At 43.1% G+C, this 25,355-nt stretch overlaps 1 protein-coding gene across 7 annotated transcripts in view; it reads left to right on the top strand.

Annotated features, from left to right (window-relative positions):
• The window catches only part of ZNF827 (zinc finger protein 827), a 215,438-nt gene that overhangs the window by 61,438 nt on the left and 128,645 nt on the right, over positions 1-25,355 (top strand). For all 7 annotated transcript variants that reach the window (XR_333830.3, XM_006143462.3, XM_006143465.3 and 4 more), the window contains exons 4-5: positions 1,310-1,790; positions 20,562-20,795. Coding sequence is in view for 6 of the 7 variants with exons in the window: in XM_006143462.3 (XP_006143524.1) it covers positions 1,310-1,790; positions 20,562-20,795 (715 nt within the window). In the remaining variant the exon portion in view is untranslated. The remainder of the gene's footprint in view (positions 1-1,309; positions 1,791-20,561; positions 20,796-25,355) is intronic.

Raw genomic sequence — 25,355 nt, forward strand, 5'->3', positions numbered from 1 at the left:
TTTTAATTTCTTTGCTTTTGTTGGTCACTTCACATTATTTAAAAGTATGTTTTGGCTGGTGAATAATGCTTTTGGACTGTATTCAGAATGCATAAACAGCTGTCGTAAAACTTGCTCTCTTGGAAAAGAAACCTGCACCGAGAGGCCAGGTGGCGCCCTGGATTCATGCATGCGTATTAAACCTCCTCGGAAACCTGGGTTCAAATCCTGTTTGGGTCACCCCTGAAAGATGAGGTGTCGGTTTTGTTTTCGTTTGGAATTGTGATTCCTCCTCGTGTCCAGATCACACCACTCCCCAAATCATTTGGCCCCCATCTACACAATTGGCAGCGTCTACTCCAAGGAGGGCCGGTCCTGAAATAGCAGGGAGGAGCAGGTCAGCTCTGAAGTCCCTTGGCAGAGATGAGGGGAATGGGACGTTACAAGCTTAGGAGCTCCCGCCAGCTCCAAGCCTGACTCGGGCCAAAACAATGATTTCCTCACTTTTTCATGCACTAAATTTGGTAGTGAGAGGAAGAAAAAGGTTTTCTCCATTTTTACAGGTATGGCGTGCACACATGAGTGGCACTGGATTTAAAAGTCTGCATTCTGTCATTGCAGACGTCAGAATCTGGGCCATAATATAATAGGTCCATTTGGAAAAGTTGGCTTTTTCTTGTTCAAAATACTTGATGAAGGTCAGGCCTGGGCTTTTTTTTTTTTCTTTTTTTTCCCCCTACTTTGCTTCCTTCATTTGTAATTTTGCCCAGGGTCTCAATTTCCCTATCTGTGAAACGGGAGTACCCTGGAGACATTATTTTCTACATTCTTAATTACCTAAGAGCAGCATTTTGAAAATTGAAATTATATTTGCAAAACATAAGTAATTCTCTGGGTGACAATAATTGGGTACATGCAAAGTGTTATTACCGCAAGAGGAATTACTTGACAGATTACCTCTTTTGACCCCTAACTAGTAATTATGTAAGTTCACATTATTCTGGGCTTATACTATTTTTCTCTGAAGACATCAACCGAGGTTGGATGACTAGAATATTAGAGGGATTCTATGAAAAACAGCATCCCCTGGCAGACGGCATCCGCCATTGTGAGCGTGGCTCTCATTGTGGATTCTAGGCCCACGTGGACCGCCTCATGTGAGGGATGGGCCTCGTCACCGGCCCACAGTAATGAACTACACCTCTAGTCGTGTTTTGCTGGGCCAGCTTTCGTACAGCGAGGCCATGATGGATGCATAGTTTGGATCTACAGCGAGGCATTTTCCAGAAGGATCACAGTGGCAAGCTCATTCTTCTTGCTTCTCCATCAGGTTCATCAGCACCAGGACCGGGGAGAGACCTTTCAGTGCCAGCTATGCCCTTTCACTTCCTCACGCCACTTCAGCCTGAAACTGCACATGCGTTGCCATCAGCACTTCCTGAGGACAGAAGCCAAGGTGAAGGAGGAGATCCCAGACCCAGATGTCAAGGGATCTCCCCACCTCAGTGACAGTGCCTGCCTGGGGCAGCAGAGGGAAGGAGGAGGGACAGAGCTAGTGGGGACCATGATGACGTCTAACACTCCAGAGAGGACTAGCCAGGGTGGGGCTGGCGTCTCGCCTGTGCTGGTGAAGGAGGAACCCAAGGAAGATAACGGCCTGCCCACCTCCTTTGCCCTGAATGCTGCTGACAGGCCCGCCAACCACACAAAGCTGAAAGACCCCTCCGAGTATGTGGCCAACAGTGCGGCAGCATTGTTCAGCCAGGACATCTCTGTTAAGATGGCGTCCGATTTTCTCATGAAGCTGTCAGGTACTTGACTAGGGTTGTGTTCTCCCTCTTTCACCGACTCTCTCTCTTTCTCTGTCTCTCTCCCAGTATTCTCATCTGTAACATAAGCTCCTAGGACTAGATGATTTTGAGGTCCCCTCAGTTTGTATTTTTATAAATTTTCTCCTTGACTGTTTTTTGTTTTGTTTTGTTTTGTTTTTCTTTTACAATCCTTTGAAAGTAGACATTGCTTTGACTTGGGTTGAATTCCTTCTATTTTCCCCCCCTTTTTGGGTTTATACTGCAGGGGAGGGAGAGGTCACATGGTGAATCAGATCTGTGTCACTTGCTTTGTATGACCTGGGGCCCTGTGTAACTTGTCTCTTCTGCACTGGGTTCTTTACAGTACTTGTATGAAATACTTCATTTTGCATTATTCAGTTCTTTACTGTTTTTTTTTAAGTTTTGTTTTAGGGCATATACACTTGTGGGATAGAAATAGAGAGAGGGAGGGAGAGGGAAAGTGAGAAATCACCTTCCAGAGGGGGTAGCCATGCCATAGTCCCTTCTCCTCCACTCTCCTCTTGGGATTTTGGGCAAGCACACACATGTTCTCGGCATGTTTTTCAGGAGGTCCAGGACGCTATCTGTGAAGTCAGTCATATGGGATCCAGCACCTTAACTGCCAAGTCACCTGCTGGCCCAGGTTATTTACAGTTTTAATTTGAATGATTTTTTAAAAGACATAAATGCAGAGATTTCTATTTGGAATTACACACTTCTAAAAAATTGAGCAAATGATAATTATGTGTCAGAGGTATTTTTTGTTTGTTTGTTTTTGTTTTTGTTTTTGTTTTTTCCCCAGGTGGGATGGGAGATTTTTTTAATATGGTAAAATATGCTAAAAGTAAAGTTTATCTCTTGAACCATTTTAGGGTATAGAATTTTGTGGCATTAAGCACATTCTCACTGTTAGGGACCATTACCACCAGCCCTCTCCAGAACTTTTCGTCTTCCCAAACCGAAATTCTGTATCCATTGAATTTTAGGGCATTAAGTACATTTGTGGCATTAAGTACATTCTCACTGTTAGGGACCATTACCACCAGCCCTCTCCAGAACTTTTCGTCTTCCCAAACCGAAATTCTGTATCCATTGAACACGAGCTCCCCATTTTCCACTCCCCTCCAGCCCCTGGCAAACTATTGGGTCATCAGAAAAGTTGTGACGTATTTTTTTGTTTGTTTTTCTATGCAAAAACGCATCATGACTTTTCCCATGTCCCAATATAATATTTTACTTCCTGTCTCTATGAATTTGGTTACTCCAGGTTCCTCACATAAAGTGGGATTTAAAAAAATTTCTTTTCAAGTGTTCTTTTCCAGGGCTGGCCCGAAGCGCAGTGGTTGGGTGCTAGGAGTAGGGAGTCAGATCCCACACAGCTGAGTGCAGTTTGAGTCTCAGCCCTGAGTGCTTGCGAGGCACATGCATGTGAGCACCCCAATTCCCGATGGAATGGAAGGATGGAGGAGAAATTTGCACATGACCAGCAGCCCATTGGGTGCACGCTCTCTCTCTCTCTCTCTCTTGCAGGCATACTCTCCCTCTGGCAAAACAACAGTAAAACATTCTTTTCTAACTACTCTAATGCTGTTTGAAAGGGAGATGAAATAGAAATTATAAAAATGTAATTGACATCGCTTTCAAATTATACACGATGTTTTATTTTGTTTTTGTCACTTTTTTCCTATGTCTTTGATGGAGCTGTGATGTTGAACAAGGGGTGTACAGGTGTCAGGGGGCATTGGTGCTCCTGACTCTTTCGGAACGATAAGACATGTTGTGGAATTGTGCTGCTACTCATTACGTTTTTAAAAGTATGATTTTAAATATTAAAGGAGAGGTAGAGGCTGGGGAAAGGTCGGTTTAGAATCGCTTCTGCCTTTTAGTGAAGAGGACCGTCCCCACGATGATTTCCAAATGCCATTTCAGCTCTTTGGAGATTGACAATACCCTTTTAAATGGAGAATAATTGGTCACCGCCTTCTTTTAAATGGACTGTGAGTCGCATTTCACTAAATGTCACTGCCAGGTGCGTTACAGGTTCAGCTTCATTCTGAAGTCCCTTTGCTCAGTGACACTTCGGAGGAAGGTTTTGGAATGTCCCCCTCAGGCCCAGATCATTGACCCTCAGAAATGGGAGTGAGTAGTTGGAGGACCTGAGGGGACCAAGAGGATGGGCAAACGAGGCATCCCAGAAAGGCCCTGAGGAGGAAGAGAGAGCAGTGACATTGGGGATGGCCAGACACTAAGCACATCTGACCACAGCATTGGAGGCAGGCGGTCTCCACTCCTCTCCCCCAACCCCCAGCCCCTACTGCCTTCTCTTCTTCTCTCCCAATCGAGGGCAAAATGTGATAGTAGATACTTTGCATTTTATATTTAAAACTATTTTTAAATGTGGGAGAAATGTATTTCCAGTGTTCTTTTGCTGCCCTGACCCCTTAGGACTTTTGTCTCCAGGGAACTCTGTTCTTCCTCCATGGGCTTTTCCTGCCACGATAGCAAAAGGGGCTCCTTGTCTGGGCTGTGACATGCAATCCCAGGGAAGGATGCAAATGACCTGTTCACTTAGCAGAGCTTCGGAGGGAGGTGTCACCTTACTGAACAGACGGGCACAGAAATGGGGCGAGGTAACTATTAAGGTGCTACGCCCTCCCTTTTATTCACGACTTCAGGGTTTTTCTTTTTTCTTTTTCTTCTTCTTCTTTTTTTTTAATCTGGAGGAAGGTGAGGGGGGAGAAGGGAAGATTTGGTCTTCAGCTAAAACGCCGATGTCTGATACACTGCTCTTGCTGGGCCCAGCTCTGCACACCCACATCAGGTGTCAGGCTGTCATGCGCCCCAGCCCCAATCTCAGGGAGTATTGAGCCAACCCTGCAGACAGCAGAGAGACATGGGGAGAAGCCAGCTCCCAGTTGGGGTGAAGTACTGCACACCAAAGCCTTATCATGTGAGGGTTTTTTCAGTTCCCTATTGATGGGGAGTTGTTTACGGTTTAGCAGTCAGAGTATTTACTGACTGATCCATTGGCATAAGAAAACAGATAACAAATGCACACTATTTATGCAAAAGGCCCATGCAGCTATTTTATGGTGGCTTACTAGAGGTCCTGAAACCTGACTTGTATGCACTGTTACCTAGCAACCTGTTATAAAGTCACCGGGGAGTGAGATGCATCGGTAATTTTTTGTGTGTGCATATTTGGATGTCAATGTAAACTTGGTGACTGTGGCCGTGCAGCCACCAAGGAGAAGATCTGTAAAAGGAAAGGAATACATTTGCTGGAGGGATTTTTTTTTTTTTTTTCAATTCCACCAACTTTCCAGCCACACCCCACAATTGATGGCCGCTCTCACTGCGGGGCTCTACCTGGCTGTATCTGTGGCTCTGATTCAGGGACAGAGAGGCCAAATCCCAGGGAGCAGCAGCCAAGCTTCCAGCTCTTCCCGTCGTCACATGTAGTGAAGTCGTGGCTAGCCCGGGGCTTCGTCCCTGGGCGTCATAACAGCGCCATTGTTCTTGCACTGAATTTTTTCCCTGGGCCCTGTCCGTGCACCTGCTGGTACTATAGGGTGCAGCTGTTTGTGGGCACCAGGGCTGCGTGTCTTTGTGCCAGCCAGATCACTGTCTGCAAAACGGGAGCACAGTGACAAATTCAAGCATGTAGACACCTACTTGTTTGCAAAAGAGAGATAGAAAACACTTGATGCTTTCTTGCCCGGTTATTAAGGGGAGTCTTTCTTGCTTCTTCGACTAAAACTAAGCATAAAGATGACTGAATGGAGCCCAATGGGATTAACAATCGCTGGCTGGAACGCTGTTTTAAATTGACTCTAAATCCTCCTCCACCCCCAGCCCCATTTGGAGGTTTCCCAGTGTACGTGATTGTGAAATAAAATCCCTTCTCCGAACCATCAACTCTTCTTACTGAGCCCACACTTAACATTCCGTGGTCCTTCAAGAGGAAAGTTGCTCCCAGCCCTGAGGTTTCCCAGACTCGGCAGCATAGCTGATTCAGGGAAGGGAAGGGGGCAGCCCCTATTGCAGGCTTTCTGGGCCGAGGGACAAAAGAGTTTTGCAGACTAGTTCAGGGTTTTGACCTATGAGGCAGGCCTTAGAGGGCTACAGCCCTGCATGTTTGCATAGATCTTTCCTGGAAGCCAGAAGATGTATGCAAATTGTTGCATGTCGGGGCAAATGATCTAGTGGTCACATGACTTGGGGTGTTCAGGGAAGAACGGCTTGCCCAGCCCAGGAAAGCTTAGTGCCTGCTGGTTCTGTGTGTGTCTCCCATTAGCCAGAGGCAGCTCTTAACCCCAGCTGCACGTGAAACTCACCTGGGGAGTTTTTAAAAATACCAGGGCCAGAAATGATGATTTAATTGGTCTGGGATAGGCCCTAGACATTGGTATTTTCTTTAAAACCCTCAAATGATTTGAAGGCACAGCCGGAACGGAGAACACTAATGTCGAGTATAAATGTGGTGTACCTGTTTCGGCTTTGTTTCAGTACAACTGTGGGGTCTATGAGTACTCTTTTCTTCCTGGGAGTTCTATCCCAGCCATGAGAAGGGCCGTGGTGGTGTGAGCTGGGTCAAAGCTTTTCACCAGAGGTCAGTGCTGACACGAAGAAGGAGTCTGTGAGTCATGTTCACGGAGCCCATGTTTTTCCTGGTGGAGCCTCATGGCAGGAGAATTTCTCTCCTTATCAAGTCTCTAGGCTCATCCAGAACATCATAGAAGCTGAGAGGACCATCATTTCAGGCCCGACAAAAAGTTGCCTGCACCCACCCTTACATCATTTCTCTTTCTGCAAACTGCATTTTCAAGATAGAAAATTTAATTCGAACTCTCCAAATTATAACCAAGCAGTTGACAGAAACTTGGCACCTCACTTGTTGGCTGCGAATATCTTTTTGTCCCTGGTTTTCCAAAATAAAAGATATAAGTCATTTCGACTATTTTTAATTTAGCAACCAGCAACAATTTTTGTACTGTCTCCCACATTATATTAATTTTATAAAAGGGAGACCAAAATAATTTTAACTGGGAGAGATGACCTTTCTAAAGCAGCAACTCAGTTTTAGACTCACAAGCAGTTTGTGAACCGATGGGTCCCCGTTCCATGGTCTCCTGTTAGTAGCTCAGCCCTAACACCGGGCAGGTTTTTGGATATAAATGAAGGGTTATTGGTTGTGTGTCCATGTCATAGCTTGTGTTTCTCATGGCCTTAGTTATGCAACGTCTATCTATTACACCCTTCACATCTGTATGGAGGTACAGTCTATGTATAAATGGAGACTCTCGTCCTTGTTTTACTTTGGTTTCAGCTGGAGAAGGAGGCACGGGAAATGCCCATCACCCCAAGCCATCCTCATTGCCCGGTGACTCCAACTGGCTTTCTGTATCACATGTAAACAGATGAGCCTTCTTCCAGATAAATGCTTTCATTCTCATTGCCCGGTGGCTCCAACTGGCTTTCTGTATCACAGCCAAACAGATGAGCCTTCTTCCAGATAAATGCTTTCCTTGTGCCTTTGACACCCTGGGACAGCAGTGTCAACAGACAGCCCCGCCCCCCCTTTCTCCACGCCTGGGCATGCTTTCTCCGGTCGGTTTATTTTTGACAGCCTCCCTCTGCATCCTCACTCTGGCCCTTCTTTTTAACCCTGACTTGCTTTTCTCATGATGGACACTCACAGATCATGTGACTAAAATTCCTGGGGTGAGCAGCTGCATCGAGGCATCTTATATGTGCGGGCAGCCTGAATGCCCTTTTGAAATCCAGGATTTTACTGAACGTGGTGATTCACGAGAGAGGAAGATTGTGACTCTTTCCTGTTTTGCAGCGACTTGCTACTCCATGAAATGAGGGCTGATCTGAGTCACAGACAGGGGCAGGTGGCCCCTGGAGTTGTCCTCACAGGTGTTGAAACCTGCGTGGATGGAGATCTGACTTTTGCTTTGGCTTATCGTTTTTTCTTTCCACGATGCCCACTCTGTGCCTCTTAACTCCTTTGAACCTCATAACAACCCCATAGGTTTGGTGGGGTCGATATTTCCATGTTACAGATGAGGTTGAGAAACAGAGTTTCCCCCAGCTGATAAGCACAGAACTGGGATTCTAATGTAGGCAGTATGGGTCCAGCACTCCCTTTCCCGGGGCGTCCATACTCCGAATTACAGAGAGAAAAGGCAGCAAAGCAGGAGTTGGGCTCTGGCCCTGCCTGTCCTGTTTGCTCTGGAGTTAGCCAGAATCGCCAGCGTGAGGGCCTTTCTCTGAATGTCATACATCAGGCAACTTTAGAAGTCATACTAATACTTTAGACTTCTCAGAAATCATTTAGTCAAATAGAGTAACGGCAGTGCTACGGTTATAACTTAAATTTCTGTAGAGCTGTGCCGTGTTATTTCCAAATATCCAAATATGCTGGAATGTGGGAGTCCAGCACCTTATAGCCGGCACGGGTAGAGGAGAAAACGGAGACTCAGAATACAACAGCAGCAAAGAGTCGTGACTGGAATCCAGAGCTTCTTTCCTTCCTCTGCTGGATAAGGGGACCTAGTTCTAGAATCGCCCTCAGAATAATCTGTTAATCTCCACAGACTCCTGGGGGAAGGGATCCACGTCTAAGCTTTTCTCTCAGAAGTGTGTTTTCTATTGGCTATGGTGGCCATTATTATTATTACGGCTTACTATTATGATTGTAAGAGCTGTAATTAATCAAAAGTGTTTACAGCAAACCAGGCTCCGTGCCAGTCACTTCATGAATTTTCTTATTTAACCTCGCCGCAGTCCTATAGGTCAGTGGTCTCGAACCGGCTTCATCGATGAGGAAGCTGAGACTTCAGGGTTTCAGCTGCAGGAGACGGAGCACAGTTTCAGCTCTGCTTAGCTGCAAAGCCTTGGCTCTTGACCACTTAATTAGCTATTACCTAATTTTTTTTCCCTCAGTCGAGCGAACTGTCTTTTGACCTCCGTCTGTTTTACTGTTTATTTTCTTTGGCTTCAAACCATGGCATCATTTCTAATGCATGTGCTTTCAGCCACTAATCTGGTTACATTTTTTTTGTGTCTTCAAACTGTATCTGTAATCCATCCCTTGACGGGCCACATTCACCTCGCACCTAGACAACTGGCCCCCCAGCTCGCTCCCTTAGTCTGTTTCTACTTCAGCACCCCCTTCCTCTCCACCTGCGCCCCATGGTGTTTCTGATGGGCTCTGTCTTCCCATACCTCTCACATCTGGTTGTGTCCCCTGCCTGGCTGGCCCCTTTCTTCTGAGTAACCATCCCCCACTCCTCTCGGGTGAATGTCCACAGCCAGCTCAGAGTCACAGCTCTCGGGTTCCATTTTTTTGCCTTCGCTCAGGTTGTTCCAGGGTTTTAGTAACTCGAGCCATAGACTTCCATAAACAGTTGTCCCTGTGTATCTGCAGGGCATGGTTCCAGGACCCCCTACAGATACCAAAGTCTGTAGGTCCCCAAGTCCTTTATATAAAATGATGCAGCATTTGCATATAACTTCTGCAAGCCTCCTGTCTACGTTAAATCATCTCCAGTTTACTGGAGTATAATATAAAGACTATGAAAATAGTCGTTAAAATGTATTATTTAGGGAAAAATTATATATGTCTGTCTATATATATATATATATATATATATAAGCTACTGGGTCTGGGACTTCGACCATGGCTGACTACGTGGGAGTCCAGTGATATAAGCATTTTAACTATTTCACCATCTTCTGGTCCCATGGAATAATAATAATTTTAAAAGTCCGTAGCTGTTCAGTACTGATACGCACTGTTGTAGAACCAACTACATCGTCCGCATCAGCAAAAACCGAACCGTTCAGATCCATGGTTGGTTGAATCCACATGTGGAACCCATGGATTTAGAAGGGCCACCATGCATCTGCCTCCTACTGGGAGGACTTGCAAGGTCACACTGCAAAGGGGTGGGCATGGGTGGGGGGGCCACTGTGGCCACTTCATAGCCTAGCACGGCCCAGAGCGTTTCAGACTCTCTGGGTGACCCACAATGACAATAGTCATTTACAAACTGATCCGTAAACCAAAATGTCAGCATATAAATTTAAAATGACAAGGATAACAGTCAAGAGATGTTATTTGAGGAAGGTGGTCACTGACTTGCCTGGAAAGTGTTAGAAAGATGCTATCCAATCTTTAGGTTTTCCCTCTCCTAGCTTCCATGCAAATCATTCCATTGTTATTCATACAGGTCCATCTTTAATGTGTTAACAAATTTCTAATATCAAGAGTCTTCAAAAAGTTCGTGGAAAATGCAGATCATGAAAAAAATTGTGCATACACTTCAATTTTTTTTGGTACCAAAATACGCTTGTACTTCAATACTCTAATTCCATTTTTTTTTCCTATGAACTGTATGGAATTTGCTGTCCAGCTTGCTTTCACATTTACTCAAGGCTTAATCAGTTTTCCAGGACTTGTCCTTCCTACTTTTGACCAGGGAGTTGTGCTGCCTGTTGATTACTGCACACGGTTACTTTTGCCCCTGGGCATTGGGTTTAGTACTTTAGTTCATGGGGAAAGCCTGTGTCTTTTTTTCTTGAAGTTATTGAGGCACCGTGTGCACTGCGCCCTCCCCCTCCTCCAAAGGCGGTTTCCCTTGGAGCTGTCTCTACACTTGTAGCTGTCGTTCGGGAACTCTGCAGTCTTGGTTTGGATACGTAGACCCTGCAGTGTGGCCCAGGATTAGCCCAGGTGGGGATTACTGAGAACTATGAATGGTTAACATTTCACTAAGCACTAATTATAAAACGTTTGAAGGCAAATGAAAGGAGCAAGATTGAGACCAGCAGATGGCATAATGGTTATGTCGCTGGATTCCCACATGGTTGACCACGATTTGAGTCTTGGATCCAGCAACTTAACACTCACACCGGGTCCGTGTGTTTAAAATCCTGTGAAGAGAATGGAGGAAAAGGGATTGTGGTGTATTCATCCCCCCTGGGGGGTGATCTCTCGCTTTCTGTCTCTCTGTCTCTCTGGTGAGTGCACATGCCCTATAATGAAAATCTCTCCAAAAAGAAAAAAAAGAACAACATTTAAAAATATTTAGCCACTGTTTTATACATTCTATTTGAATATGCATGATATTTAAAAGTAATATGCAACTGGTATTAATTATTATTTCATTAAATATTGACTTTTTAATTTTTAGGTTATTTATTTATTTTTAGTTTTTGCTATAGCACATGTGTACTCACCAGAGAGACAGAGTGAAAGAAGAAAAGTGAGAAATTACCTCCCTGGGGGAATGGCAATTCTGCAATCCCTTCTCCTGTCTCCTCTTGGAATTTCGGGTATACACACACATGCCTGGAGTATTTTTCTTTTTCTTCTTTTTGTCATAAGCCATGTGTACTCACTAGAGAGGAATGAGACGATGAGAGGGAAAGTGAGAAATCACACCCCACAGGGGGCATGGCCATGCTGCAATCCCTTCTCTTCCATTCTTTGGGATTTGGGGAATACACACACACTTGGTGCGATTTTCAAGCTCCCAGGTCTGGGACTCGAACTGCAGTGAGCCGTGTGGGAGTCTGATACCTTAACCACCATGCTACCTGCTGGCCACTGGTGTGTTTTTCAAGCTGTAGGATCCAGGACTCAAACCACTTAGTTGGCCATGTGGAATTCAACTTCTTTAACCACCAAGCTGCTGGCTGGCCCAGATCTTGACTTTTCTTAATGACTATAAATGGCAAGTTATTTTTCTCACCCAAAACATATCAAATTGTCCAAAAAAATCCAAGTCCCTAGCCTGTTCATGTGTTATTTACATGCTGATAGCAGAGGAGCTTGGGTAGAGTAACGACACCAGCTTGTAGTCAGGAGATCTAAGCTCTCATTTTGGTTCTTTCACTAATGGGTGGTGTGATTTTTTTTCTTTTTTTGAAGAGGTTTTTGCTATAGGGTGCGTGCACTCGCCAGAAAGACAGAGAGAGACAGAAAGCGAGAAATCACCCCCCAGAGGAGATGGCCACACCGCAATCCCTTCTCCTCCATTCTCCTCTCAGGATCTTGGGCACGCATGCACACGGGCCCAGCACTCGCCAGAAAGACAGAGAGAGACAGAAAGCGAGAAATCACCCCCCAGGGGAGATGGCCACACCGCAATCCCTTCTCCTCCATTCTCCTCTTGGGATCTTGGGCACGCACGCACACGGGCCCAGCGTGAGTTTAAGCCACCGGGTCCAGTCCTCGAACTGCGGTCAGCTACATGGGAGTCTAGTGGCATAGCCATCACGCCAACTGCTCTTCCCAGGCTGTGTGATTTTTAAAATAGACATATCATTCTCTGAGCTTGGTTTTCCAAATTGTAAAATAAGAGAATGGAAAATAGTAATGGTTTTTATATTGCTTGTTTTCTAAACATTGAATCCACACTTTCAAACAAAATCTCCAGTGAAGACTCAATTTTTTTTTTTGAGAGATTTTCACTGTAGGACGTGTGCACTCGCCAGACAGACAGAGAGAGACATAGAGACAGAAAGCGAGAAATCACCCCCCAGGGGGGATGGTCACGTCGCAATCCCTTCTCCTCCATTCTCCTCTCGGGATCCTGGGCACGCACGCACATGCGCCCAGCGTGAGTTTTAAGCCACCGGGTCCAGGATGCGAACCGCAGTTGACTACGTGGGAGTCCAGAGACATAGCCATTATGCTAACTGCTGGTTCCCAAGACTCAATTTTTAAAGACATAGAAGATGTATTCTTTAATATGACTTTGTTTTTTAAGTTCACATTTATTACATGTATTCATTTTAAAAGCCAAGCAACTAGGGAAGAAGTTGCTATTTGAAATGCACAGACTATGACATTCAAATTTTATGAGCAGGTACAGTTTTTATAGCAAAGTTATCACTTAGGATTTTTCTAAATTTATTTTGGTGGTTTTCATCTCAAGAAATACTGTCATATGGGAAGTTGTGGCAAATGAGAATGGATTTATCTCATAATTTCAGGATCCCTTCAATGAAATGTATTCAGATCCTTGAAAGAGGAGTATAATAGGGACCAGCAGATGGCATAACAGTTATATCACTGGACTCTCATGTGGTCATCCAGAGTTCAAGTCCCGGACCTAGCGGCTTAAAACTCACACCAGGTGTATGTGCATGCATACCCAAAATCCCAAGAGAAGAATGGAAGAGAAGGGATTTCAGTGTGACCATCCCCCCTGGAGGGTGATTTCTTGCTTTCTGGCTCTGTGCCTCTCTCTGCCTACCCAATGGACACACATGGCCTATAGCAAAAATCTCTCTCTAAAAAAAAAAAAAAAGAGGATTTGGGGGCAGCAGGTGGCATGGTGGTTAAGGCGCTGGACACTCCCACGTGGGTGACCATGGTTCAAATCCTGGGCCTGGTGGCTTGCTTTCTCACTTTCTCCCTCTCTGTGTCTCTCTCTGGTCAAATTAAAATAAATGATTGAATATATAAAATTAAATAATTCTTTTTTAAAAAAAGAGGAGTATAATAATATAAAGTTTTTGCTTCAGAGTTGACAACAAGTAACAATTGCCCTAATTTCTTATACTAAATGGCAGATAAGAAGCATTATAAATTTACGATATACATGAGAGCCATTTACAGTTCCATACTAACTACTTGGGTATTGCTCAGTTAATTGGTTATTTGGGAAATATGTTGAATCCCTCTATGTCTCAGTTTTCTCACCTGCAAAATGGAGGTAATTTTAGTACTTACCTGAAAAGGTTACTGTGAAGATCAGGTCAATTCATTCAGGTAAACCCTTAGTATATTTGCTGGCCCCATGCTATGTGCTCTATTAACAACAGAACCAGATATGTTACATATTTACATGTGTGTGTTCACTGTGACCGGACGCTGTACCAAAGCACTTGAACCTAGCATGCTGTTTACTTTCTAAGAAGGATATGCCCAAGGGACAGTTGTCAACGTCTGGAGAAAGTGTTTGTTTTCCTGACTGATAGGTGCCATTGGGCAGAAGTGGGTAGAAGCCAGAGATGCTGCTAAGCACTGTTCAATGTGCAAGACAGCCTCCCAAGAGCAAAGTATCCACCCAGGATGTCAGTGGTGTTACAGCTGAGACACTCAGATTTAAGACATGCACGTACACTCTGGCGATGCCATAATTGCACAGTGAGTGTGTCCGTACACACTCACACAGGCTTGGATATTTTGAAATATCATCGGAAAGTTAACCACTTCTTTGCTAATGAAAAAGTACCAGAACTTTTTTTTTTTTTCCTGCCAATGGATACATGTACTTGCAGGAGGGAGAGAGAGAGAGAAAAGGTGAAAAAGCAACCCTCATGGGAAATGGTTATGTTGCAATCCTTTCTCCTCTATCTTTCTTTCCTCTTTGGATTCTGGGCACACTGCATATGCATCCGGTGTGTCCTTCAATCCGCTGGGGCCAGGACTTGAACTGCACAGTTGGCTATGTGGCATCCAGCTGCCTTAAGCACCACACCACCAGTTGACCCAATAATAGTAGAATTCCTTTTATAAAAAAGAATGATCTATTTATTTATTATTTTTAATTTGCTGTAAGGCACGTGTACTCACCAGAGGAGGGGGTGGAGTGAGAAAGCAAGCCACCAGGTCTGGGATCTGAACCACTGTCGGGAACGTGGGAATCCAGCACTTTAACCACCACTCCACCTGCTGGCCCCAACACTCCTTTCATCTTTCGCACTAGAAACTGCATTGTGAAGGCTACACAAGACAGAATTCTCAACACAGGGTCACACCTTAGTGGTCTCCAGTGAGTTGACATTTTATACATAATACAGCTGAGGGGACACATTTTACAATTACACTTAAGATGAATTAAAAAACAATTTTTTTAAACTTAAATTTGAAACCAATATTTGTTTAAAACTCCTGAAGCATAGCCTAGGGTTCCATGGCACACTGTTTGAAAATCAAGCATTTCTGATCCTTTCTAGGTCCAGGAGTCGTTGGCTCTGATTTAGGGTGAGGTGGTAAATAAAACCCTTGCTTTTTCATGGAGCGGTCCAGCGTTAATAAAACTGCCAGACACGGAACTGAAAGAGAGCTCTGTTTTACTAATCTCAAGGAAAGGTATCATTTTGCTTCAGCAGAGGGAACCGATGGGACAGAACAGAAACATTCGTGTTGCAGCCTGGTCCTTCTCTTTCATCCCCTCAGTCAAATTTTCACAGGATTCCTTACTCCTAAAAAACGTCCCTTCCTTTCAAGTGACATCCACTCTTGTTCATTCCTGGTTGCTTATTCCCCATGGTCCCATTGCTTGAGTTAACACTCCTTCATCGGGCAGCAGAGTATCTGGGAGAGAAAGGAAAGGGCTTCTTCAGCCAGAAGCTCTGAAGCTTGGCTTCCTGTGGATTAGCTCTGTGATTTGGGGAGTTAGTCAGCTAACCTCTTGGGACCTCGGTTTCCTCACCTGTGAAATAAAGATACCAGATACCGATACCTATCTCCAGTGGTTGATGGAAGACTCAATCCTTGTGTAGCTATTCAAATGCTAGTTGCATGTATTGATTCAGAAAAAAAAAAAAAGAAAGAAAGAAAAGAAAAAGGTCTTTAAGGAAGTTATATAGACTTTTCCTTGTGGGGGCAATGGGCTCAGAAGAAATTTCATGTGAACTGATTTCTCCTTGCTGTAAAGTGTGAGTTCCTTGACAACTCATTAATGGCTGTCTGCTAGAACTGGAAAATTGGAATCATTTCATCCCAGTGGTTTTCCCATTTCTTTATTTTGGATCTTCTATCTTCAAACAAAAAAGGATTAGTTTCCTTCCAATGGCAGTCCAACTCCGCCGCATACGTGAACTTCAAAATAAATATGATTTATCATCAGAATGGCTCAGGTCCTAAAATGTTTGGAATAAACAGCACAAGGAGGGCTTCTTGATTCGTGGGATCTTCGTCACCGAGTTAAAAGTGAGGGATCTGGAAACTTTAAGATACATAAACAGAAGTCAAGTCAGTGCCGTGAACGTCTTTTCCTAGTTGAGTTTCCGTATGTGCACAGATCTTTCTGTGTTGCTGTAGAAATGAAGTAAAAACTAGGCAGTGAGTCACAGATTGTTGCTTTTCTCTTAGCAATTTCTCCAAAGAAGAAGAAAACATCTTTTATTCCACCTTTCTCTGCACATCTGGGGTTTCTCTGCACATGTGTATAATAATTTCTAAAATGGCAATTATTCAGTCATATTAATTTTAAAATATATTGCACATCTGGGGTTTCTCTGCACATCTGGGGTTTCTCTGCACATGTGTATAATAATTTCTAAAATGGCAATTATTCAGTCATATTAATTTTAAAATATATGCTTTATGTATTATTCACAGTGTAAATATTTCTGGTAATTGAAAAAAAGCAGGTCAGCCTTCATCGTTCTATTTTTACTTCTTTTATTTAGACCTCAATGTTTGGGAAATTAAAACTTGGGCCAGTATTTCCCACATGTTTTTCTGATGTGTCATTTAGCTGTATTTACATTTCTTCGGCACATTACAGTTTTACGCCGTTCTTGACATTGTCAGAATGAAAACCAGGTACGTAAGCCTTGCAGGTTTATAATCCAGAATGTACAGCTTACCTCTTGTTTTTTTCTTTGTATTGCCAGAGAGTGTGTGTGCTCGCCAGAGTCAGAGATGCAGAGAGAGACAGAGGGGAAAAACCTCCCCCCTCCAGTGGGATGTGGTCATGCTGCTGTCCCTTCCCCTCCATTCCTTTGAGATTTTGGCCATGATTCACACAAACATGACCGTTATAATTTTCACACTGGGATTCAAACCATGGTCAGCCATGTGGAATCCAGTTCCTTTAACCACTAGGCTATGGTGCTGGACCTCTTATTGTTTTTTTGAAGTATCTCATTGAAATTCTGTTAAATCTATGTTGTACTAATAATGCTGAATATCTTATTTTCCCTTAAGTATCATGTAGTATGTTTCTGGTGAATGATCCTGGAGGCTACTTACAAGGGGTCTTCAAAAAATTCATAAAAAATCCATATTATGAAAAAACTATGAATGTATTTCAAATATATTTGCATCAGAATAAATTTGTACTTTTTTTTTGTGAGGTTTTTGCTATAGGATGTGTGTACTCACCATAAAGACAGAGAGAAACAGAAAGCAAAAAATCACTCCCCAGGGGGATGGACACACCACAATCCCTACTCCTCCATTCTCCTCTCAGGATTTTAAGCACACATGCACACACATGGGGCGTGAGTTTCAGCCGCTGGGCCCAGGAATTGAACTATGGTCAACAATGTGGGAGTCCAGTAATGTAACCATTATGCCATCTGCTAGTCCCAATAAATTTGCACGTTAATTCCATTTTCTATGAGCTTTTTGTTGTTGTTACTATTATGGTATTTTTGTTTTTCTTTTGCTATGAGGTGTGTGTGCTCACCAGAGAGAGATGGGGTCAGGGAGGAGTGAGAAAGCACGCCCCAGGAGGGATGACTACACTGCAGTCCCTTCTCCATTCACCTCCTGGTATTTCAGGCATGCACTTGAACCGCACAGTCAGCATTGTGGTATCCAGCCACCTTAACCGCCATGCTACCTGGTTCGCCCTTCATGAGATTTTTGAAATCCCTTCCAATTTGTTCAGGGAGCATCTGCATAATGGTTGCCCTTTCTTAGAGGTTGGGATTTCCTTCTAGAGCCTCCATAGTTTGTGTTTTGTTTTGTTTTGTTTTATCTTTTTTAGTCTCCTCTTAGAAACTTAATGCTTTTTAATGAAGGGAACAGCACTGAAGCATTTTTTTAAAAAAATGCATAACCATTCACTTTATTCCTTCCCAAAGAATCAAAGTCATAGACCTAATAAACACACACTTTTGAATTATTCTGTCGTAACTAGAATGCTCATGGAAAATCACTTTACAGAGAGTTCTAGAAGAAAGACATAGGGAGAGAGCAAGCTTTAGGAGGTGACCTCAAAACCCTCAGGAAGTGGGTGGAAAGTATAAAGGGGAGAAGTCCTCCTCAGAGCAACCTTCCTGGTTAAGGTTGGAAACATATATTTTGAGAATCGCTCCAGAGACCATCATTGTTCCCTTTAATTCACATTTGGATGGCATCGTCCTTAAAAGGCTAGATTTTAAAACATTTTCCTTGATAATTTTGGGGTTCTATGTTTAGTAATGCTTCAGTCCAAGTGATTATTCAGACATCTCAGTAAGCACTGTGGTCCAGTTAGCAAAGCTGTTCACTTTACCTCTATAGTCTTATCCCAGGTCATATGGGAACACCATGAGATGTCACTAATTTGGAGCCCACATATCTTATTCAACAAATATATGTTGAGCACCTACTATGTGCCTGGCATTGTTCCAGGCACTCAGAATTCATCAATATTAAAATGAAGATTATGACCTTCATGAACCTTATCTTCGAGTTGAGGGAATGGATCACAAATGATTATCATAATAAATGAAAAATGATATAATGTGTGAATAGTCTGCTAGGGCAGCCATGTTAAAATACCACAAACTCTGTGGATTAAACAACAGAAATTTATTTCTCAGAGTTCTGGAGTCTGGAAGTCCAAGATCGAGGAGGCAACAGTTGGCTTCTGAGACCTCTCCCCCTGGCCTGCGTGTAACAGCTTTCTTCCTGTGACCTCACATGGCCTTTTCTCTGTCCACATTCATCCTTGATGCCTTTCTCTCTCTTCTTGTAAGGAGCCAGTCATATTAGACTAGGGCTCCACCCTTATGACCTCCTTTAACCTCACTTACCTCTTTAAAGGTCGTAATGCCAAACATATTCACATTGGAAGGTTAGGGCTTTGATGTATGAGTTGGGGGTAGAGAACACCATTCAATTCATAGTCACATGTTATTAGGTGATATTTTGGAGAGAAAATAAAATTAAAATGAAGTAAGAGATTGAGAGTACTTAGAGATGTGGATTGCAATTTTAGACAGGATGGTTGAGGTTGATCTCCTTGAGCAGGTGGTATTTGTGCAAAGACCTGAAGCTTAAGTTACATTCAAGGTTTGTCATAACAAGGCGGAAAGAAGGGGAGGGCAGTGAAATGGAGGTAGGTGAGGGATAAAGGAAGAGCAGGTCACAGGCCTTGATTCTAGTCCCTGCTCTGCATATTTCTGTTGCTGAGACTTCCAGGGTTTAGTTTCCAAATATGCTGGTCTGTGTGAACTTGTGATTCTAGAATATGCATTCTTAGAGGGACATGAGGTGGAAAAAAAGGACTTTGTGCTTGTGTTTTAGCTTGAGGTCTGTAATGGGCAAGAGTGATAGGTGTTCGTTTTGAGATTTCTATTCGTCTGTTTGTTAAGATGGAATGGGCTTAAGGCTCATTCTTATAAGTATCACTAAGAATTCTGTTGTATTAGGATGAGATCCTCTTTCTCAAAACACAAGACACCCAATATAACCACCCTCAAGCTTCTACTAGGTGGATTTTTTATTTTCATTTATTTTTTGGTAGTAGAGGTGTGTGTATGTGTGGTGTTTTAGACAGGGTTTCTATGTCATGATCCTTCTGCTCAGCCTCCCAAAGAGTTGGGATTACAAGTGTTCAGTATCCTGTCCAGCTTTAAGGTGACCTGGGAATTGAACCCAGGCCTTCATGTAGCCTCAGCTTATTAAGCAATGGTGTCCAGCACGCCCCACCAGAGCTAAGTCTACATGATCCTTTAAAGAGAAGCAAGATGCCTGAGAAAGGGAAAAGAGGAGGGAAGAAGGTGCTTGCCTCTTCCTTCTTGGTCTTTCCTGGGCCACGTGGAGCTCAATGGGAAGGCCTAGTACAGTGTAGCCAAGCCAAACTCCATCCCATAATGGGCCAGCCAGCTCTTCCCTGACCACACACTCCACAGCAACCAACGACATGAAGAATGGAAAAAGGACATTAATGGAAAACCTGGTGAAATATGAATAAAATTTGGAGTTTAGGTCATAGTGCTGGGAATTTCTTAGTTCCGGCGAATGTGCTGTGGTTATATAAGCTGTTAACATTAGGGAATGCTGCGTGATGGATGTGTGGAACTCTTTGAACCATCTCTGTGACTTATCTGTTAATCTAAAATATTTCCAAATAAAATGTTTTCTTTTAAAAAAAGTAAAGTGCATTTCAGATGCAGATGATTTGAGCTACAGACACGGATTTCTTCATGGTGACTAGAAAACCAATGCCAAGTTCATGCCCTGCTGTTTGTGGGTCAGTAGCATCAACTTACAGTCAGCCAAGGGTGGTATATCCCTATTCTGAGCTTTTCTTTTTGGCAGGTTTTCCATGCTCACCTTACCACCCCACCACAGGTGTTTGCTTTGGGTATTGCCTCTGGCTCATATTATTACTCAATATCTTATGGCAGAATAATTGCCTGGAAGCATTATTCTATAATAGGATTAGGTGGGAGAGTGCTAATAGGCCAGGGAAGGAAGTAGCAGTGGAAACAAGAAAAAGGACCTTTAGGGAAACCAAAGAGAAGCTGCCTAAACACTCTAAAGGCTGTGCTTCTTCAAATACTATGGGTTCAAAAGATTCAGAAGCCCCCACTCTTCCAAGTCCTGTGCTCCTAGAGTGTGTTGTGTTTTTGTGCTGGGGACCAAAAGCATATTTTGATCAGGCTGTCGACCCTCCAGCATTGTGCATATCATACTTTGTTAAGTACGGGGCAGCTAAAAGGTGGAGTGCCTTTTATACGTATGTATGTATCATTCTTATTTTCTTTTGACAGCTGCAAATCAGAAGGAGCCCATCAATCTTAACTTTAAAGTGAAAGAGGAGCCTAAGGACGAGGAGGCCCTAAGCACGACTTTGCCTCGGCCCAGCTACGTGTTCACCCCGGAATCCGAAGTGTCAGCCCCAAGCATCTCTGAGGACACACTTAAACCCCAGGAAGGGAAAGGGAATGTGCTAGGGCGGGATATGTCGGTCAAAGCGGCATCTGAACTGCTCATGAAACTCTCAGGTACCTGATTTCTTCTGAAATACTCACGTTCCGATCATTCTGATCACTTGCAGGCCAACTGAACTGCTTCCGCATGGGGTATAATTAACCTATCACATTATTGTGGTGTGTTCAAGGGATGATCCGATTACTTGGCTTCAGTTCTTCTGCTGTATGTATGAATTTGTGTGTGTACATTAGCTGTGTGCCCATCTTATTAAATACAACCTTTCCCTAAATATTGCTGCAATTGTTGGAAACTCCTGCCACTTTCTAAGACAATGGAGGCCATCATTTTAAATGGGTTCTGATGACATCTAAAGCCCTTCTGCTAATTGAGCCAAATCTCTACTCTTTCCTAGTGGAGGACCGTGCATTTTTTGTATATTGATGCTATATTGTTTAAGGACCATTAACTATATTTTTCTTAACTTCATAAGCAGTTGAGATGGCACTTGACGTAATTACATGGAGTAGTAATAAGAGGTTTTATGGATAGAGAAATTCATAATGGAATATTATAATAATTAATCCGTTCTTAGGATGAATGGGTAATTTTTTTTTACTAGTTATCTAAATGTGATCCCAGCCTTTTAAATGCAGGGAAAAAATAGGTTATAATTTGAAATGTATGTATTTTAGAATTTTTCCCAACTCAGTCTCCTATCTGTGTCCCATCCCCTCCACAATGGGTTAAAAAAAAATGTGGCTTTTTTTTTTTTCTTCTGAGAGAGAGAGATTTTTGGTTCAGGGTAATTACACTTGCCAGAGAGATGGAGGGAGACAAAGAGACAGAAAGCAAGAAATCATCCCCCAGGGGTGATGGTCCACATTGCAATCCCTTCTCCATTCTCCTCTCGGGATTTTGAGCATGCACACACACGTGCCCAGCAGGAGTTTCAAGCCTCCAGGTCTGAGATTCGAACCACAGTTGGCCATGTGGGAGTCCAACGACATAACCATTATGCCATCTGCTGGTCCCAAGAAAGAGCGGCTTTTACATTCAAAAGTGTGACTTTCAGAACATAGAAAGAAAAGTTATATCAATAATAGTACTTGTCAAGTCTATCCCATCCTTAGTTCACTGCCTCTTAAAGGTAATTTTTAGAAACTATATTTAAAATGCTAATATGAATCAAAAGCTGTTTTTAGTTTGGAACTCGCTGTGCTTAGAGGATGAAAGCAAGAAATGCATTAGAGAGACTCCTCTGCGATCTATAATTTCATCAGCAATTCTGACAGTGCTTCTGGTTGACTAGTTGGAAAGTAAGAAATTAATAGTGATTTATTTAGAGTCATCAGAACAGCTGAAATTCCTACCTTTGCCAGCTGGTGGGGTTAAGAATTCTTTTCTTTGATGTTAATTCAAAGCACGCAGGAACTTCAGGGAAATATGATTTATTATAGATAAAGCATAATACGATCACGACATCCTTGTTAGCGCCCCATTTTCCTAAATTTTGGAGTGATGGTAAAGGCTCTTCCTCTGCAGATGGGAGGTCTAGCAAGATGGTACTGATTACTGAACGTTTTAAAGAATGATGTTTCAGCCAACACGTTGTCACATATTTGCACCCCTTGCCTGTATCCAAAGAGCTCAGAGATGTAGAATAATCCATCTGTTGCTTTACTGGTCAGTCTAGAGAAGTCACACACTATTTCTCCCATGGCTTAAGCTTTCCTATTACAGTAACAGTAACTCATCCAACAGTGACTCCTGTCCCCTTCCCAAAGGTGAGAGGCTAGGTGTACTCTCTGTATTAAATGCAGGGAAAAAATAGGTTATAATTTGAAATGTATGTATTTTAGAATTTTTCCCAACTCAGTCTCCTATCTGTGTCCCATCCCCTCCACAATGGGTTAAAAAAAAATGTGGCTTTTTTTTTTTTCTTCTGAGAGAGAGAGATTTTTGGTTCAGGGTAATTACACTTGCCAGAGAGATGGAGGGAGACAAAGAGACAGAAAGCAAGAAATCATCCCCCAGGGGTGATGGTCCACATTGCAATCCCTTCTCCATTCTCCTCTCGGGATTTTGAGCATGCACACACACGTGCCCAGCAGGAGTTTCAAGCCTCCAGGTCTGAGATTCGAACCACAGTTGGCCATGTGGGAGTCCAACGACATAACCATTATGCCATCTGCTGGTCCCAAGAAAGAGCGGCTTTTACATTCAAAAGTGTGACTTTCAGAACATAGAAAGAAAAGTTATATCAATAATAGTACTTGTCAAGTCTATCCCATCCTTAGTTCACTGCCTCTTAAAGGTAATTTTTAGAAACTATATTTAAAATGCTAATATGAATCAAAAGCTGTTTTTAGTTTGGAACTCGCTGTGCTTAGAGGATGAAAGCAAGAAATGCATTAGAGAGACTCCTCTGCGATCTATAATTTCATCAGCAATTCTGACAGTGCTTCTGGTTGACTAGTTGGAAAGTAAGAAATTAATAGTGATTTATTTAGAGTCATCAGAACAGCTGAAATTCCTACCTTTGCCAGCTGGTGGGGTTAAGAATTCTTTTCTTTGATGTTAATTCAAAGCACGCAGGAACTTCAGGGAAATATGATTTATTATAGATAAAGCATAATACGATCACGACATCCTTGTTAGCGCCCCATTTTCCTAAATTTTGGAGTGATGGTAAAGGCTCTTCCTCTGCAGATGGGAGGTCTAGCAAGATGGTACTGATTACTGAACGTTTTAAAGAATGATGTTTCAGCCAACACGTTGTCACATATTTGCACCCCTTGCCTGTATCCAAAGAGCTCAGAGATGTAGAATAATCCATCTGTTGCTTTACTGGTCAGTCTAGAGAAGTCACACACTATTTCTCCCATGGCTTAAGCTTTCCTATTACAGTAACAGTAACTCATCCAACAGTGACTCCTGTCCCCTTCCCAAAGGTGAGAGGCTAGGTGTACTCTCTGTATTTCAGAGTTCGATGTGCAGCTAATACTGAGAGCAGCAGAGGCTGGCGTGGTCCCAAAACATAATTTGCAAAAATGAGAATTCAGGGAAGATCTTCTTTAGGAGAATTCTTTTAACTTAATTTTTTTTAAATTAATAAATTGATTTTTTTCAATTTTTTTTTTTTTTTTTTTTTTTTTTTCAAAACGGTTGCTCACCAGAGAGAGACAGAGAAATAGAGAGAGGGAAAGTGAGAAATCTCCCCCACCCCCAGGGAGATGGTCACACCGCAATCCTTTCTCTTCCATTCTCCTCTCAGAATTTTGGGTATGATGCGCACGTGCCAGGTGTGATCTTCAAACTACCAGGTCGAGGACTCGAGCCATGGTAGACCATGTGGGAGTCCAATGCCCATACCACTGAGCCATCTACTGTCCCCTAACTTAATACTTTTGGATGATGTAAGTTAAGACACTGAAGCATCAAATCACTTCCTAGACAGTAAATGAGATATCTCGGATAGAATCTGTCTCGGATAGAATCTGGAGCCATGAACGTGTAATGCTATTTGTGGACAGCAGTGCCCCTTCTAAATGTGGATGCTAACTTTGAATGAGTATGTGGCTGGAGGTTTCACAATAGTTGAATGAGTGGCACTGCCATCTATCCAAAGGGCATCTGCCCCTGCTTTGTGATATAGAAACAAAACCTTGTTTAAAAACTGACAGGTAGATTTTGGCCCTGAAAAAATTTCTCAGCATTCTGTGCGCAAGAGACTTAAGTCAAAGAAATACACATCACAGTTCATATCCTGTTAATACTATGGTCTGGGGACCAGCAGTTAGCGTAATGGCTATGTCGCTGGACTCCCATGTAGTTGATTGTGGTTTGAGTCCCGGACCCGGTGGCTTAAACTTGCGCCGGGTGCGTGTGCGTGCTTGCCCAAGATTCTGAGAGGAGAATGGAGGCGAAGGGATTGTGGCATGGCCATCCTCCCTGGGGGGTGATTTCTCACTTTCTGTCTCTCTGCCTCTCTGTCTTTCTGGCGAGCGCACGTCCCCTATAGCAAAAACTTCTCCAAAAATATAAAATAAATAAATAAATAAAATACTATAGTCTGGTCAGCAGTAATCCTGGGTACTGAAATCCGTACAAGTGGTTTGCACTTAGAACTTAGTACTGCTCTACCGAGCAGCGTTTGTTCAGGGGAACTGCAAAGAAGTGTCTAAGTTAGACCTAAAAAATAGGCTTGTGGCTTTAAAACACTTGTCTTTTTATTCCTAAGCCACCAGATAAAGAGGGCCTTTTAGATTTAAAGTAGGTATTAGCGTATCTTTCTTTCTTTTTAAGAGAGATTTTTGCTATAGAATGCATGCGTTTACTGGAGAGACAGAGACAAAATCAGAAAGTGAGAATCATCCCCCCTGGGGAGGGGGGATGGCCACACCAAAGTCACTTCTCCTCCATTCTCTCAGGATTTGGGGCATGCACACACACACACACACACACACACACACACACACACGGCCAGTATGAGTGTCGAGCTGCCAGGTCCAGGACTCAAACCACAGTCAGCCATGTGAGAGTCCAGTACCTTAAGCACTATGCCATCTGCTGACCCAGTATGAGAGTTTCTAATCACTGATATAGATCAGTGCTCTTGCAAGAAGGAGAAT

Source organism: Tupaia chinensis, unplaced genomic scaffold (assembly GCF_000334495.1).
Source record: "Tupaia chinensis unplaced genomic scaffold, TupChi_1.0 Scaffold000098_3, whole genome shotgun sequence".
Taxonomy (NCBI): Eukaryota; Metazoa; Chordata; class Mammalia; order Scandentia; family Tupaiidae; genus Tupaia; species Tupaia belangeri.